The sequence below is a fragment of the Pseudophryne corroboree genome, chromosome 1 (genome assembly GCF_028390025.1).
Source record: "Pseudophryne corroboree isolate aPseCor3 chromosome 1, aPseCor3.hap2, whole genome shotgun sequence".
Classification (NCBI taxonomy): Eukaryota; Metazoa; Chordata; class Amphibia; order Anura; family Myobatrachidae; genus Pseudophryne; species Pseudophryne corroboree.
Genome location: NC_086444.1, coordinates 1030721627 through 1030737231, shown reverse-complemented (window position 1 = coordinate 1030737231; position 15605 = coordinate 1030721627). Strand labels below are relative to the sequence as shown.

The 15605-nt window shown below is 43.9% G+C and overlaps 1 protein-coding gene across 2 annotated transcripts in view; it reads left to right on the top strand.

Annotated features, from left to right (window-relative positions):
• IRF2 (interferon regulatory factor 2) overlaps nucleotides 1-15605 on the top strand; it is a 190814-nt gene that overhangs the window by 128283 nt on the left and 46926 nt on the right. For both annotated transcript variants that reach the window (XM_063920713.1, XM_063920712.1), the window contains exons 3-4: nucleotides 7533-7632; nucleotides 8127-8303. In XM_063920713.1, coding sequence (XP_063776783.1) covers nucleotides 7533-7632; nucleotides 8127-8303 — 277 coding nt within the window. The remainder of the gene's footprint in view (nucleotides 1-7532; nucleotides 7633-8126; nucleotides 8304-15605) is intronic.

The window sequence follows — 15605 nt, the reverse complement described above, 5'->3', positions numbered from 1 at the left end:
GGCCTCGGCCAGGCGAGTGTCAGAATTGGCGGCTTTGTCTCACAAAAGCCATATCTGATTGTCCATTCGGACAGGGCAGAGCTTCGAACTCGTCCCCAGTTTCTTCCTAAGGTGGTGTCAGCGTTTCACCTGAACCAGCTTATTGTGGTACCTGCGGCTACTAGGGACTTGGAGGACTCCAAGTTGCTAGATGTTGTCAGGGCCCTGAAAATATAGGTTTCCAGGACGGCTGGAGTCAGGAAAACTGACTTGCTGTTATCCTGTATGCACCCAACAAACTGGGTGCTCTTGCTTCTAAGCAGACGATTGCTCGTTGGATTTGTAGCACATTTCAACTTGCACATTCTGTGGCAGGCCTGCCACAGCCTAAATCTGTCAAGGCCCATTCCACAAGGAAGGTGGGCTCATCCTGGGCGGCTGCCCGAGGGGTCTCGGCATTACAACTCTGCCGAGCAGCTACGTGGTCGGGGGAGAACACGTTTGTAAAATTCTACAAATTTGATACCCTGGCTAAAGAGGACCTGGAGTTCTCTCATTCGGTGCTGCAGAGTCATCCGCACTCTCCCGCCCGTTTGGGAGCTTTGGTATAATCCCCATGGTCCTGACGGAGTCCCCAGCATCCACTAGGACGTCAGAGAAAATAAGATTTTACTTACCGATAAATCTATTTCTCGTAGTCCGTAGTGGATGCTGGGCGCCCATCCCAAGTGCGGATTGTCTGCAATACTTGTACATAGTTATTGTTACAAAAAAATCGGGTTGTTATTGTTGTGAGTCGTCTGTTCAGAGGCTCCAACGTTTGTCATACTGTTAACTGGGTTCAGATCACAAGTTGTACGGTGTGATTGGTGTGGCTGGTATGAGTCTTACCCGGGATTCAAAATCCTTCCTTATTGTGTACGCTCGTCCGGGCACAGTATCCTAACTGAGGCTTGGAGGAGGGTCATAGGGGGAGGAGCCAGTGCACACCACCTGATCCTAAAGCTTTATTTTTGTGCCCTGTCTCCTGCGGAGCCGTTAATCCCCATGGTCCTGACGGAGTCCCCAGCATCCACTACGGACTACGAGAAATAGATTTATCGGTAAGTAAAATCTTATTTTTTTTCGTGCCTTTTATTTACTCTGGATTTTATTTATTGATTTATTTTTAATAGCACAGTAAACAATTTAATGTATGTATACGTTGCTGCTGTTTGCTGGATTGGATATTTAACATTTCGCAATAAAGACATTATAAAACAGTACTAAAACAGGAACGATTTCTGCCAGTAGCCATAGGGTTGTAACAAACAATTGTCATGGAATGTATAGAATGTGTCTTTTAAACTAATATTCTATCAACCAGTGCAAGACAGGATACATGACTTCAATAGGTAAGCTATTTATAGATGTACGTTCACTGCTTAACTAGCTATAACATTGTGTACACAAACGGGTGTATAGTTCACATTCCATCACCATTCCTCCTAATATTGGTCTGGTCCAAAATGGTACAAAAAGTACAGTGTTTCGCAAACAAAAAGGTGTGTGTGCGCGTGTTTATATTCCCTGGTGGTTGGGGCTGGTTTAAAGCACTACACCACAACAGAAGCCCAAAACAACTATACAAAAAGATTTGCACCCACCGAGTCTTGCGCCTCAAGACAGCGGAAAAAAGGTTACCCCTTCTATATCTATATTTGCACCACCAAAGCCCTTCCTTTTCCCCAAAAAATCTTTGAATTGAAACATGCACCAGTGGGGAGATATTTTGTCATAACTTTTAATCTCCCTAAAGATGATACTGTGACTGTAGGTGAACGGCCGATATATCGCGGGTCCGTTGGCCAGTGTGTACGGCCGATATGTCTGTGAACTCCGTCGTTCACAGACATATTGCGTCGGGCCTGCAGCACAGCCGACGGCCAATATATCTGCCGATATATTGGCACGTCGCTGTGTGTATATGGGTGGTCGGCCGACATGCCACATGCTGCGGCGGCCGGTGGTGATTGACAGCTGACCTGGGTGGGAGTGTGTACACACCCGCCCAGCTCACGACGTCCGTCCCCAACGGATCGGGCAGTGTGTATGCTCAACATAGATATATCCATAGATATATCTGCCGATCAATTGATCGGCAGATATATCTGTTAGTGTGCACCCACCTTAAGGGGGACATTTACTAAGCAGTGATAAGAGCGGAGAAGTGAGCCAGTGTAGAAGTGCCCATGCAACCAATCAGCACTGAAGTAACATCTATAATTTGCATACTATAAAATTATACAGAGCTGCTGATTGGTTGATGGGGCAACTTCTCCACTGGCTCACTTCTCCGCTCTTTTCACTGCCTAGTAAATGTCCCCCAAAGTCCCTTTAGGTAAGGACTGTCCCACATATAATGAAACAGAGGTAGGCTTCAAATCGGGATGCGCATGTGCTCATAGTCAGTAGTTAAAAATAGCAAGATGCTGCTCTCTGTTTGTATACATGTTGAAGAAGAAGAATGTACTTTACTTTTTTTTTTTTTTTGGGGGGGGGGGGGGGGGGGTGGAAGGCATATAACATAGTAATAAATAGTGCCGAATAGTGGCTGGCATTGCTTCCTCACAGTGCAGGGGTCATCTGTTTGCTATCTGCTAGAGATCTTTCTTTGTGGGGTTTGTACATTCTCACCATGTTTCCGTAGGTTACCTCTCAAGTCCCAAAGACTTTTTGATATGTTAATTGGCTTCTGACAAAAGTAATCAGTTTGTGTGCATCAGTGTGGTAGGGTATATAGATAGTAAGCTCCACTGCGACAGGGACTGATGTGAATGATTATACAGCGCTGCATAGTGGGATTGCCACTATAATCCGTATGATATTTATTTATAGTTTAGACTGAATTGAATTCAAAAGATCAGGATCCACAGACATGAGGTAGCGTCCACATATTATATACGGTTCTAAGCTTTTTAAACCTTTGGAAACAGGTTTTACATATGCAGACTGTGGTTAGATTATTCCATCTTTCTGCATCTCTAGAGAACAGATGCTGCAGTATTTTTTATTGGATGGCTGCTTTCCCATTTAATCTCAATTCTTCCTCAACTTCATGGGAGGCATGGTGGCACAGTGGTTAGTGATGCCAGAGGACTATCTGTGTGATATTTGAATGCTCTCCCCGCGTTGGATGCTAATAGAATGGACCCCAGAGTTTTTGGATTGTAGGGAATTCTATTGTGTCGCCAAGTAGGGCAGGGACTATATGAATGATGAAATACTCTGTGAACAATTCTCAATAATGTGGTGGAGCTGTAAAAAATAAATACTGGATAATAATTTCAGTAGAGTGCCCTCCTCCAAATTCTAGCATGGTGAAGGGGTTTGGTTCAAAAAAATATTTTATAATAAAATACAATGTGTGATGTATGCAGCTCATCGTGGCAGTAACTACAGATCATATAGATCATAGTGTGACGAGGACTGGCATTTTGGAATTCATACGATCCATGTCTTATTTTATAAAATAATAAATTGTACCACTCACAGGCAGTTTTGGGTTTTCTATGTAAAAAAAAAAACAAAAACAAAAAAAACTGCCCTGTACCATCAGAACTTCCCAGAATGTCATTTGTGTACGGATTTTGTGTCCCACAATGTTCCTGCACTGATTTTACATTTTTTTAGACCTCAGCCCATGTTACCTCCAGAATCCTAAGCATATGTTCTTATAAAAGAAAGCCTCTTACTGTGTCTTGATTGGGTGCTATACAGGAGAAGGAGGGGCATGTTGTCACATACACAGAGTAAGGTTGCAGGGTCATGTTACAGTAATTCACTTATGAACAATGGAATTCAAACATTAGAGAGATGGGAATTTCCACTGTACATGTGTAGTGACACCTAACATTCTGCAATTAGCTTTGACTGTCTGGTACAAGTTTAGAAAATGGAATTAAAAGTCTGATTAATTGATATCCATTAATACACATTTGTACTTTGTTAGTATTATCACTGTACATTAGCACTATATAAACAAATTCATAAATACACGGTCGAGTCACATTATTATGACCACCAGCTAATAGCCAGAGTAACCTCCGTGTGCAACACGGACAGCAGCTAGATGGTCTGGGAGTGACTCCGTAAGGTGCTGGTAGGTTGGCACAGGTACATTTTCGGTCAGCCTTCATAGCCGACGTTCACCTCGCACATCAGTGGCACGTGGTTTCCACGTCGGGTATTCGCAATGGTGCCGGCGGTCAGGAGATCGCTGGTCAGCATACGGACGCCGGGATCCCGGCACGGGGTTGCGAGTGCAGCAAACCCCTTGCGGGCTCGGTGGTGACACACGGGTTCTATTCCTGTTCTATGGGTGTCGTGGACACCCATGAGTGGGAATAGTCCCTGTGGTCAGCATGCTGATTGTCGGGATTGTGAGGGGGCGGGATATAGGGGGAGGTTATGTGACCGTTGGTCTCCTGACCGCCGGTCACATAACTAAATCCTGTCAATACTTGCGACTCCAGTTACCATTTCATTGTGTACAATAGTGATGGACTGGACATATAACCTCATTAAATACATCTATTTTTGTAATCTGCTACACGTTTACACTCTTGGGCATAAGAGGTAAATATTCCCACATTATGGGAAATGTGCTTCCAACAATGGAATGCAAAGTAAAAACTTGTTGAACAAGTCCCTTCAAAAAGTAGTATTTTAGCACTGTAATTAAGCATTGAAATATAGCTTTTAGATTTGCACATTGACTCATTCACACATTTGTACTTTTATTACCAGCATTGGTGTGAATGGGTGAACAGTCTTTGGTGCTCATGTTTTTACATTCAGAGGAGGAGAGGGCTCAGGAATTGTAAAGAAGGGCTTACGTTTCTTATTGTGTCTTGCTGACACTGTAGATTGCCTTAGAAGGAAATGGTCATGTTATATGCAGGATATATTTTCATATTTCTAGAAATGTATTTGGAAAAACATTTGGTTGTATTATGTACAGAAAACTTTAATTTTTCTTCATATTTACAAATGTTTGAGAAATGCTGCTTCCTCTTACATTAATCTGTCCATAAAATGACCTAGTTCAATCTAGTGGCCAGATTATCATGAAGGCTGGTTGGAAACTTGCTTGATTTTATATTAGAACAAGACATATCTGGAATAAACCATGCTACTGACTTCATGCTACTGACCGTATGCACTACAAGCTGAATCCATGCTCCCTGAAGTTAGTGCTGACAGCGTGATCTTCAGTGACCAACTGGTCACTAATTTAAGGTCCATCTACAGCACAAGTCTATGCACCGTGAGCTTCTATGCAGGAGTGAGAAGTTATGTATACTGTATATAAAAAGTGATAGACGTCTGTACTTTTGCTGCGAAGGTAAGTTAAATATTTTCCGTTTTCTCAGCAGAATTTAAGCAGCAGCATTTTTCCAAGCAAGTGTTTCATACTCTTATCAGTTTAAGTCGGCTTGGCCTAGAGAGGGCGAATGTAAGATTTTAGTCTACCAGAACACAGAGCTTCAGAAGTGCATCGGGTGGCTGGTAACTGATTTCCTTGATGAAAAAGATCTGAATAATAACATTTGTGAAACAGAAATATTTATATGAGTAATGGTTGTCTTTGTCCACTGTTCTTTTCTTAGAACCCTAAGCATTAGTGGGCTCTTTACTAACAAAGTGCAAGTATACTAAAACATTTCACAATGAGGCATCAAGTAACGTTAGTTACTATGCCTTACTGCACATTGGTTCCTTTGTACTTTGTAGCAGCCTAGTAGTTAGCAGAAAGTTCTGACACTGTGATGTCACTAAAGACTGACACTTGTTTTGTGCGTGTTTGTTTGCTTGTTTGTTCTGCGTTTTTGTGGATCTTTGGGTGGTTTATGCACATACCCGATAGCCCCTACCTGGAATGATCTGGCCATCTGCTAGATGTTCCGTAGAGTTGTCCATGATTCATTTATCAGTTTATTTTTTAGCATTAACATTTTAACATTTCTGATTTTCTAATAATGCAGGTTTAAGTTTCATTATTGAAAATAAATGCTCTGAAAGTACAGTTTAGAATTCCCCTTCTGAATATGCAGCACAACTTCCTAAATCCAGACCACATTGTAGTACAGTGCGTGGTTGCAATGTTATGCATCATGAATAATAGTCTTGGTTTTCAGTTTCTGTACATCCTAGCGAGATCTAAATCATCAAATTGTAATATCCACACTGGGCTTATTAATTGAATGTCCCAATAATCTTTCAGATGTAAATCTGTTTCTTGACATATCTATAGAATTGAACGATAATCTTTAATTTCCTCCCCTGTGTATGAAGCATGGAAAGGTTTTTTTTTAGTTTTTTTTTTAGACCTTGTAGTTCACAAGTCAACGTCTGTTAAATTGTACTGCACCTGATGAATTTTATGCCTTATTTTTAGATTCATTATGCTAAGGGCCCTACACACCTAGCAACCCACCGCCGAACTGCCCGACGGCAGTCGGGCAACTCGGTGATGGGGTAGTGAAGTTTCTTCACTCCCCCCATCACTCGGCTCCATAGCACTGCATGCTAATATGGACGAGATTGTCCATATTGGCCTGCGTGTTTAAACCAGATGGCACCAGCGATGAACGAGCGCGTGGCCGCACATCGTTCATCACTGGTCCCTACACACTGAAAGATATGAACGGTATCTCGTTCATTAATGAATGAGATCGTTCATATCTTTCACTGGTATCAGCCAGTGTGTAGTGCCCATTAGACTATAAATATATCTACTAGTCATTTGTGTACTAGCCCTTTATCCAATCACACAGTATCTGGGGCTGCTGTGACCACTTTAGTGTCTTTTGCATAGTCGCATGTGAGACTTTATGCTAATGCTAGTAATAGCACTTCCGCTGGTGTACAAGCGTGCGTCTGATTGCAAGGACCGAGACGCCCGTTTTGTGCTTCTTTTAGACAAAACGGTGCAGATTGAATTGTTGCCGGTGCTCCCTGCTGGTCGTCTATGCTAATTCTGAGAATGTTGACATTAGGGTAAGGCTGCAGGATAGGAGGCTTATGGTTAGGATTAGGCTATTGGTGTGTGTGTGTGTGGGGGAGGTTAGAGTTAGGCACAAGGAGGAAGGGGCGGGATCAGGATTAGGGGGAGAATACTTGCTAAAACCTGTGCTCCATCAGATGTCTGCACCGTAACTCACGTTCACATGACCACTGGGACCCAGAAGACACTTTTGAAATATCGGGAGCAGGTAAGCTACCACCGATCCACTAGGGACAATATGTCGACATTCTAACATGGAGACATTTCATCGGTGTCGTTATGACCATATTAGCAAAAGGAATGTTAACATTATGGCTGTCGACATATCATGACACATCCGCTCTCATCTTGGAAATGTTTCTTTCCAGTTTCCATACACACACTGTTTTTGAGCTAAGCCTAATTTCTGAGAAAATTTTACATATATTTGACAGTAATGTTCTGTAGTGAAAGCAGCTCTAGTTCTAATGGAACATCTATATTTAATTGTTTTTCACACATTCAGGAAAAGAAGATATTCCAAATTCCGTGGATGCATGCAGCTCGTCATGGGTGGGATGTTGAAAAGGATGCCCCTTTATTCAGAAATTGGGCAATTCATACGGGTAAGGAGTAAGAGTGTTTTGGTGAGCACCAGATCTAAAATGCATGCTGCTGTGAGTGATCAGACATAGGTGTCAGTGATCATGTAATACATTTTGTACTGAGCACACAAAACTTCTGCTTCACACTACAAAGTATCTTTCACAAACTGAAGTTGTAGATTGGAGAAGAGCGTGGGCTGCCATCATAAGATTACATCTGCTGTCTTCTGGGAGTATTCATGACCACCATAGACATTACCCTTTCTACAGCTGTTTGTATTTTACTTGTTGGCTTCTACAGTCCTGTTCCTGAGAACTCTGGTATATTGTTTAATGCAGTGATCATAAGAGAAGGGGGAGAGAAGCTTGCTGATGTCCTTGATGCCCAGAGTGATGCTAGGTTAAATGTGGAATTAAAAGTGGTAATATAATAAGAGACTGCTACCTGTTGGAGTTTTTAAGCAAAAGATTAAACATCTAATAATTATGATTATTATCTTATTATTGCCTTATAGGGAAATATCAACCGGGGGTAGATAAACCAGACCCAAAGACATGGAAGGCAAACTTCCGGTGTGCAATGAACTCATTGCCGGACATAGAGGAAGTAAAAGACAAGAGTATGAAGAAAGGAAATAATGCCTTCAGAGTCTACAGGATGATTCCAGTAGCAGAGAGACCGTCAAAAAGAGGTGGGTCATGCTTTATTTACTCCCCAGAGCTAGCCGTCAGCGGTCAGTTATTAGAATAAGTTCTGTCTGACTGTCCCTTGTTGAATTCTAGAAATCGGTGGATAAAATAAACAGCTTCTTGACACCATAAATGCAAACCTGAAATATAGAAATGTGTCAATTACAGTCAGGGCTGTTACATCTTTTCTGAAGATCTTCACAGAATATTGTTTATCACTTGTTCATTCAAAAAACGCCATGTTTTTACAATAGTGTAATAGAACAATAATGAAGCCCCCCAGGTGGGATGCATCAACACCAAAATGAGGTCAAACTTCCAAAAATGCAGTTTTTGGAGGTTTCACTGCATTTCCCATATGTATGAAGCTCCGGAGAGCGAAACTTTCCAGAGCTGGGTTCTGACAGGTGCGTTGCCTAATGGAAACCGGTGGGCTTCTCTATGCAGCATTCCCATAGAGGGAACCAATAGGATCTCTCCCAGTGGCCCCCGCGGTTTGTATATGTACTCGCCAAAACCTTCACAGAATGACTCCCAGGTTATAAACCCAGATTCCCTACACAAAGGACAGCTCTTTTCTGGAGGGGTGTCCTTTGCTTAAATCTACATGCACACTGCGTCAATAAACGCCACTATGCATGTGATCAGTGGCGGGATGTATTGCATTCAAAATGTGTTGCGCGTTGCATCCCACCGCTAGTGATAGTTCACCGCTAATAACCGCAGTCCACCGCAGAGTATTTATGTTCAATTATTCTTACTTTCACAAGGCCCCAGTTATAAAGCTGTACATCTCCAAGTCTGAATCTGTGATAAGTCTGTGAAAGTCCTTTTATCAGAGATTCAGACTCGCTTGCATGCAGATATACAAGTGTCACATATCAAGTCATTTAGTATTATAAAGCAGTTTTGTCAAAAAGCATTACGAATAAGATGCAAATTCATGTAAAAAGTCTTCTTGCGCAAGCCGGTTTGCACGGGACTCAGGATACAGTATCCCTAAGTTAGGTCATTTTGTGCTCCATTCACTGGAGAGTGAGCAGAGAGTTTTGACAACTAGGTAAGGAAGGACTCTTCTGTATATTGGGGGTAATCCAGACCTGAACGCTGGGCAGCGATTTTTGCAGCCCTTCGATCAGATAGTTGCCGCCTACGGGGGGAGTGTATTTTAGCTGTGCAAGTGTGCGATCACATGTGTAGCAGAGCTGCACAAACTGATTTTGTGCAGTCACTGCGCAGCCCTGGACTTACTCAGCCGCGGAGATCACATCAGCCTGTCCGGTACCGGAATTGACATCAGGAAACCTGCCTGCAAACGCTTGGATACGCCTGCGTTTTTCCAAACACTCCCAGAAAATGGTCAGTTGCCACCCACAAACACCCTCTTCCTGTCAATCTCCTTGCAATCGCCTGTGCGTTCGGAAATTTCGCATCATCCCGTCGTTGACCGACGATCCCCATTGCTGCAGTCCGCCGCGCCTGCGCATTGCTGTGCATATGCATGCGCAGTTCAGATCTGATTGCAGGCTGTGAGAAAACGCAGCCTATCGATCAGGTCTAAATAGGCCCCATTATCTTAAATAATATAGATTGAGTATCCCATATCCAAATATTCCGAAATGCTGAATTGAGACTGAGATAGTGAAACCTTTGTTTTCTAATTGCTTAATGTACACCAACTTTGTTTAATACACAAAGTTCTTAAAAATATTGTATTAAATGACCTTCAGCCTGTGTATATAAGGTGTATATGAAACATAAATGCATTCTGTGCTTAGATTTGGGTCCCACCACGATATCTCATTACAAAGCCCTCACCCACTCCTCTCCCAGTTACGTCTCTGACCTTATCTCTCTTTACACTCCCGCCTGCCCTCTTCGTTCTGCTAATGCATGCCGACTCTCTTGCCTACTGATTACCGCCTCCCACTCTTACCTCCAAGATTTTGCACATGCTGCTCCCTTTCTCTGGAATTCTCTAACTCTCCCCCTCTCTACAAAACTTCAAACAGGCTCCCAAGACCCACTTCTTCATGAAACCCAGACGTCTCTCATCCTAAAGCCTCTGTGGCCCACACTCACTTTCTACCCTCTCTGTGTCACCCCTGTCTGTGTGCCCCTCCCCTTTAGAATGTAAACTTTCACGAGCAGGGCCCTCTTCCCTCTTGTGCTTTTACGTCTCTTACATAACCTATCTTCTTTTTAATACTTCCTTTGACGGCACCAAAACCCTCTGGCTTTATGCCACCCTGATGCTTATTGCAGTGTTGTCTGCTGACGCAGCCATGTTTATATACCCTGTACTTGTCCTATATCGTCTTGTACTGGAAGTCACTGGTTTCTTGTTTTTGCTTATTTGTTTATGTACTCTGTAATTGGATGCAATGGATCCCTTGTGGCGCTATATAAATAAAGGAGAATAATAATAATAATTATGGTATGCACTAACTCCAAAATCCGGAAAGTCCGATATCCAAAATACTTCTGTGCCCAAGTATTTTGAATATGGGATACTCAACCTATATATTAAATCAGCCTTATAACCAGCGATTCCTGTGAGACTACTTTTCACTGGTCCAGAGCTCGTTCCCTGACTGTATCCTTTGCTTTATACGGATTGCTTTTATGGCCTGTGTGCTTGGTTTGCTTTGAGTTTGCTTAGAACCCAGACATCCCATATCTTCTGCTAGTTCAAGCTGCGTCCTGCTATTTTGTTTTCTAAAAAACCTTCAGGTACTCCCTTTCAGAGTTTTTATTTTTTCACCAGTATGTTCTATCACCAATGCACAAACTAGCATTACAGCAACTGTTCTACTTATCTTACATTGCATCTCAGACTGCAGTATTATCGACTTGCTGTCATGTTATCTCAGATCATAAACACAGTATATCCTGCAGTTCATCTTACATTGTATACCAGGGACTAATCATTATACTGCATATCTGCCTGCTAGATTTTCGGATTGCATCCCGATTATGATGATCACACGGACTGCTGGCAGCTGTATTTTTTGTATTGAATTCCAGGCCTATTTATTCAGGAAGTCCTGTATTCCACTATGTTCCTCGTGCCATATTTTGAAACTTTCAAGAAACTTATTATATATGTATATTTGTGGTTCAGCTCCCGTAGTTTGTTACCTAGGCGCATTCACAACTGCTTCCAACCTCCACAACTACTTTTGCAAAGCTACTGTTTTATTATTACTATGAATGGTTACTGGACAATTTACTACTACAAAATCTCTGTTTTTCTGCCATTGGGTCTCCATTACCAAACCAACTGCTGTGAGGCTAATACAAGGGACATATCCAGTAAGGTGCAAGGTTTTGCCTGGAATAAAACTTGTGGACCTCGCGCTCAATTTTGGATTACTGCGGGTATGCACACTCCTGATACCCATTAAAAAAAATAATAGGATTTTAATACCTACCGGTAAATCCTTTTCTCTTAGTCCGTAGAGGATGCTGGGGTCACCATTAGAACCATGGGGTATAGACGGGATCCGCAGGAAACATGGGCACTTTAAGACTTTGAAAGGGTGTGAACTGGCTCCTCCCTCTATGCCCCTCCTCCAGACTTCAGTTATAGGAACTGTGCCCAGGGAGATGGACATTTCGAGGAAAGGATTTATTGTTAAACTAAGGTGAGATTCATACCAGCTCACACCTCAAGCATGCCGTACAACGTGGCATTCAACAGAACACAAGCCAACGGCATGAACAAATGCAGCAACATGCTGACAATAACGTAACACAACATGTGTGTAACCATAACTAATAACTGCATTGACCAAACTTCAGACCAAGGTGTCAAACTTGTAGAACTTTGCAAATGTGTTTGACCACGACCAAGTAGCTGCTCGGCAAAGTTGCAATGCCGAGACCCCCCGGGCAGCCGCCTAGGATGAGCCCACCTTTCTAGTAGAATGGGCCTTCACTGATTCCGGTAATGGCAATCCAGCCGTGGAATAAGCATGCTGAATCGGGTTACAGATCCAGCGTGCAATGGTCTGCTTGGAAGCAGGACACCCAACCCTGTTGGGAGCAAACAGGACAAACAGAGCCTCTGTTTTCCTAATCTGAGCCGTTCTGGCGACATAAATCTTCAAAGCTCTAACCACATCCAGAGATTTTGAATCAGCGAAGGCGTCAGTAGCCACAGGCACCACAATAGGTTGGTTCATGTGGAAAGAGGAAACCACCTTCAGTAGAAATTGTTGACGTGTCCTTAATTCTTCATGGAAGATCAAATAAGGGCTCTTGTGAGACAAGGCCGCTAACTCAGACACCCGCCTTGCAGATGCCAAGGCCAACAGGATGACCACTTTCCAAGTGAGGAATTTCAACTCCACCTTCTGTAAGGGTTCAAACCAATGTGATTGAAGGAACTGCAACACCACATTAAGATCCCATGGTGCCACTGGAGGCACAAATGGAGGTTGGATGTGCAACACTCCTTTCACGAAAGTCTGAACTTCTGGAAGGGGAGGCCAATTGTTTCTGAAAGAAAACTGATAATGCCGAAATCTGTGCCTTAATTGAGACCAATTTTAGGCCCGCATCCACACCTGCTTGTAGAAAATGGAGAAACCGTCCTAGCCGAAACTCTTTCGTAGGAGCCGCCTTGGATTCACACCAAGAAACATATTTTCTCCAAATACGGTGGTAATGTTTAGATGTTACCCCTTTTCTGGCCTGAAGTAGTGTGGGAATGACTTCACTGGGAATACTCTTACGGGCTAGGATTTTGCGCTCAACCGCCATTCCGTCAAACGTAGCTGCGGTAAGTCCTGATACACGCACGGCCCCTGTTGTAACAGGTCCTCGCGCAGAGGAAGAGGCCAGGGATCTCCTATGAGTAATTCCTGAAGATCTGGATACCAAGCCCTCCTTGGCCAGTCTGGGACAATGAGGATCGCCCGGATCTTTGTTCTTCTTATGATCTTTAGAACCTTTGGAATGAGAGGAAGTGGAGGGAATACATACACCGACTGAAACACCCAGGGTGTCACCAGTGCATCCACTGCAATTGCTTGAGGGTCCCTTGACCTGTAACAATATCTCTGAAGCTTCTTGTTGAGACGAGATGCCATCATGTCTACTTGAGGAACTCCCCAATGACTTGTCACCTCTGCGAAGACTTCTTGGTGGAGGCCCCGCTCTCCTGGATGGAGATCGTGTCTGCTGAGGAAGTCTGCTTCCCAGTTGTCCACTCCTGGAATGAAGATTGCTGACAGAGCGCTTTATGCTTTTCCGCTCAGCGGAAAATCCTTGTGGCTTCTGTCATTGCCGCTCTGCTTTTGGTTCTGCCCTGACGGTTTATGTACGCTACTGCTGTTACATTGTCTGACTGGATCAGTACGGGCAGATCTCGAAGAAGATGTTCCGCTTGCAGAAGGCCGTTGTAAGTGGCCCTTAACTCCAGCACGTTTATGTGGAGACAAGTTTCCTGACTTGACCATCTTCCTTGGAAGTTTTCTCCCAGAGTTACTGCCCCCCAGCCTCGGAGGCTTGCATCCGTGGTTACTAGGATGCAGTCCTGGATCCCGAACCTGCGCTCCTCTAGGAGGTGGGAGCTATGCAGCCACCACAGGAGTGATACCCTGGTCTTGGAAGACAGGATTATCCTTGGTGCATGTGTAGGTGGGACCCGGACCACTTGTCCAACAATGTCCCACTGGAAAACTATGGCATGGAACCTGCCAAACTGAATGGCCTCATAGGCCGCAACAATCTTCCCCAGCAAGCGAATGCATTGATGGATGGACACTCTTGCTGGTTTCAGAATTTGTTTGACCAGACTCTGAAGTTCCAGAGCCTTTTCCACTGGAAGAAAGACTCTCTGTAGTTCTGTGTCCAATATCATTCCCAAAAACGACCACCGCGTCATTGGAATCAAATGTGATTTTGGCAAGTTTAGGAGCCAACCATGTTGCTGAAGAACTGTCAGGGAGAGTGCAACTTTTTGCACCAACTGGTCCCTGGATCTCGCCTTTATCAGGAGATCGTCCAAGTATGACTTCTTGCTTGCGAAGGAGAACCATCATCTAAGCCATCACTTTGTTGAAAATCCTCGGAGCCATGGACAGACCAAACAGCAACGTTTGAAATTGGTAATGACAATCCTGAATTGCAAACCTCAAGTAAGCCTGATGCAGAGGATAAATGGGAACATGTAAGTAGGCATCATTTATGTCCACCGACACCATAAAATCCCCTTCCTCCAGACTGGAAATCACTGCTCGGAGAGACTCCATCTTGAATTTGAATTTCTTTAGGTAGAAATTTAGGGATTTCAGGTTTAGGATTGGTCTGACCGAGCCGTCCGGCTTCGGGACCACAAACAGGCTCGAATAAAAACCTTCTCCCTGTTGTGACTGGGGAACCCTGACGATAACTTGATTTTGACACAACTTTTGTATTGCGTCGAAAACTACCTCCCTGTCCGGAAGAGAAGCTGGTAAGGCAGATTTGAAAAAACGGCGAGGGGGAACGTCTTGAAACTCCAGCTTGTACCATTGGGATACTATTTGTAAAACCCATGGGTCTAGGTCCGAACGAACCCAACGTCCGCATAGGAGCCCGAACGTCATGCGGTGGAATTAGCAGAAGCCTGGGAGGACTTCTGCTCCTGGGAGCCTGACAAGGCTGGTGATCGTTTACCTCTTCCCCTTCCTCTAGTAGCAAGGAAGGAAGAACCTCTGCCCTTTCTGTATTTATTGCGCCGAAAGGACTGCATCTGATAGTGATGCGTTTTCTTTTGTTGTGGAGGAACGTAAGGCAAAAATGATGACTTACCCGCGGTAGCTGTAGATACCAAATCATCAAGGCCATCACCAAATAAGGCCTTACCTTTATATGGTAGAGATTCCATACTTTTCTTGGAATCAGCATCAGCATTCCATTGGTGAATCCACAACGCTCGTCTAGCTGAGACTGCCATGGCATTGGCCTTTGATCCCAAAAGACCAATATCTCTCGCAGCTTCCTTAAGGTATGCTGCAGCGTCCTTGATATAACCCAGCATCAAGAGGATGCTATCCCTATCTAGGGTATCTATTTCAGAAGACAAGTTGTCTGCCCACTTTTCGATAGCACTACTTACCCACGCAGACGCAATGACAGGTCTGAGTAGCGTACCTGTGGTCGCATAAATGGACTTTAACGTAGTTTCTTGTTTACGATCCGCAGGATCCTTAAGGGCCGCCGTGTCAGGTGACGGGAGAGCCACCTTTTTAGACAAACGTGACAGGGCCTTGTCCACGGTGGGGGGTGACTCCCACTTTTCCCTATCTGCCGAG